The 2,374-nt window shown below is 43.6% G+C and overlaps 1 protein-coding gene across 1 annotated transcript; it reads right to left on the reverse strand.

The window, feature by feature from the left end:
• Positions 1–362: 362 nt before the first annotated feature.
• On the reverse strand, positions 363–1,130 carry LOC127130138 (uncharacterized). The gene has a single exon (XM_051059202.1). The coding sequence runs from the start codon at positions 1,128–1,130 to the stop codon at positions 363–365; it is 768 nt and encodes a 255-aa protein (XP_050915159.1).
• Positions 1,131–2,374: the final 1,244 nt, after the last annotated feature.

Here is a 2,374-nt window from a genome sequence, read left to right on the forward strand (position 1 = left end):
TTCAAGAAGCGAGCCACCACTTGCTTTGTGACATTTGCATACAAGACTACCTCCACCCATTTGGTGAAGTAGTCGATGGCTACAAGGATGAAGAGATTCCCGTTTGGGGAAGTTGGCTCAATGCGCCGGATTACACTGATGCCCCACATGGCGAACGGCCATGGTGGTGTCAAGACATTGAGCGGAACCGGTGGCACATGGATCTTGTCTGCGTAAATCTGGCATTAATGGCATGTCTAGACGTGACGATGGCAGTCAATCTCCATAGTCATCCAATAATAACCTTCTCTCAAGATCTTTTTAACCATGGTGTGCCCATTGGCATGCGTCCCGAAGGATCCTTCGTGTATTTCCATTATGATTCAGTCTGCTTCATGTCTATCCACACATCTGAGCAGGACCGAGTCGTAATTTCTCTTGTACAACACATCTCCGCTTAAGAAGAACTTATCTGAAAGTTTTTGAAGGTACTTCTTATCCTTAATGTATGCATCCTCTGGATACTCTTGCTTTTCCAGATACTTTTTGATATCATGGAACCAGTGGTGACCGTTTGATTCTTCTTCAGCCGCCAAATAGTACGCTGGTTCATCCAAGTAGTCAATGTGGAAAGAAGGTGCTTCATTCTTCCATTTGACCTTTAACATAGAAGCCAAGGTATCCAAAGCATTTGTCAACTGATTTTTTGCTCGGGGAATATGACGGAATGTAACTTCATCAAAATACGGGATTAGCTTCGAGGAATGTTCTTTATAGGGGACCAACTTGGGATCGCGAAATTCCCAATCCCCTATGATTTGGCTGATTACCAACGCAGAATCTCCGTAGACTTCCAAGATCTTGATCTTTAAGTCAACAACCGCTTCTAAACCAAAGATGCATGCTTCGTACTCTGCCATATTGTTGGTGCAATCGAAACATAATCTTGCAGTGAAAGGGAGATGAAATCTAGTTAGGTAGGTGATGATTTCCCCTATTCCATTTCCTTGAGCATTAGAGGCACCATCGAACACGACTGTTAATCGTGATCCTGGTTCGGGCCCACTCTCTGTTTCTAGAACACCCCAATCTCTGACAAACATGATGTCTTCGTCCGAAAAGTCAAAGCGCATGGGTTGATAGTCTTCCATGGGTTGATGGGCCAGGTAGTCAGACAACACACTACCTTTGATGGCTTTTTGTGTGACGTATTGGATGTCATACTCTGTTAATGCCATCTGCCACCGAGCAACTCTTCCTATGAGAGCAGGATTATCGAGTATGTACTTGATAGGGTCCATTTTGGAAATCAAGAGAGTCGTATGCATCATCATATACTGTCTCAAGCGTTTGGCAGCCCATGCCAATGCACAACACATTTTCTCGAGTAATGAGTACCTGCTTTCGCACTCTGTGAACTTTTTACTCAGGTAGTAGATCGCGTGCTCTTTTCTACCTGTCTCATCATGTTTTCCGAGAACACACCCCATAGATCCCTCAAGAATTGTGAGGTACATGATAAGAGGTCTGCCTGGCACAGGTGGCATCAAGATCGATGGTTCTTGAAAGTATTCTTTTATCTTTTCAAATGCATTCTGGCATTTATCGTTCCACTCGATTGCTTGATCTTTATGGAGTAATTTGAATATCGGCTCGCATGTGGCCGTGAGGTGAGATATGAATCTAGCTATGTAGTTCAATCGCCCCAGGAATCCATGAACCTCTTTCTCATTTCTCGGTGTTGGCATATTCTATATTGCTTTGACTTTGTCGGGATCGACTTCAATGCCTCGTTGGCTCACGATAAAACATAGCAACTTGCCAGATCTTACTCCAAATGTGCAATTATTGGGATTTAGCCTCAGTCTGAACTTCCTTAACCGTGCAAACAATTTATCGAGATGAACCAGATGCTCTTCCTTAGTTTGGGATTTTGAAATCATGTCATCAACATATACTTTAATCTCTTTGTGAATCATATCATGAAAGAGAGTGACCATCGCACGTTGATATGCCGCACCAGCGTTCTTCAAGCCGAACGGCATCACCTTGTAGCAGAACGTGCCCCAAGGGGTGATGAACGTGGTTTTATCCATGTCTTCGGGCGCCATTTTTATTTGATTGTATCCGGAGAACCCATCCATGAAGGAAAATACCGAGAATTGGGTCGTATTGTCCACCAACACATCAATGTGAGGTAGAGGGAAGTCATCTTTAGGGTTTGCCCTATTCATGTCTCGGTAATCAACACACATATGTACTTTACCATCTTTCTTTGGTACAAGTACAATGTTTGCTACCCATTGAGGATAATTTGCCACTACGAGAAAACCTGCATCCAATTGCTTCTGGACTTCTTCTTTAATCTTGATGGTCATGTCGGGACGAGTCCTCC

The sequence above is a fragment of the Lathyrus oleraceus genome, chromosome 3 (genome assembly GCF_024323335.1).
Source record: "Lathyrus oleraceus cultivar Zhongwan6 chromosome 3, CAAS_Psat_ZW6_1.0, whole genome shotgun sequence".
Classification (NCBI taxonomy): Eukaryota; Viridiplantae; Streptophyta; class Magnoliopsida; order Fabales; family Fabaceae; genus Lathyrus; species Lathyrus oleraceus.

Bases quoted from the DNA above. Each gene is read 5' to 3' on its own strand.
- LOC127130138 (XM_051059202.1), bottom strand. From the start codon at position 1,130: ATGGAAGACTATCAACCCATGCGCTTTGACTTTTCGGACGAAGACATC.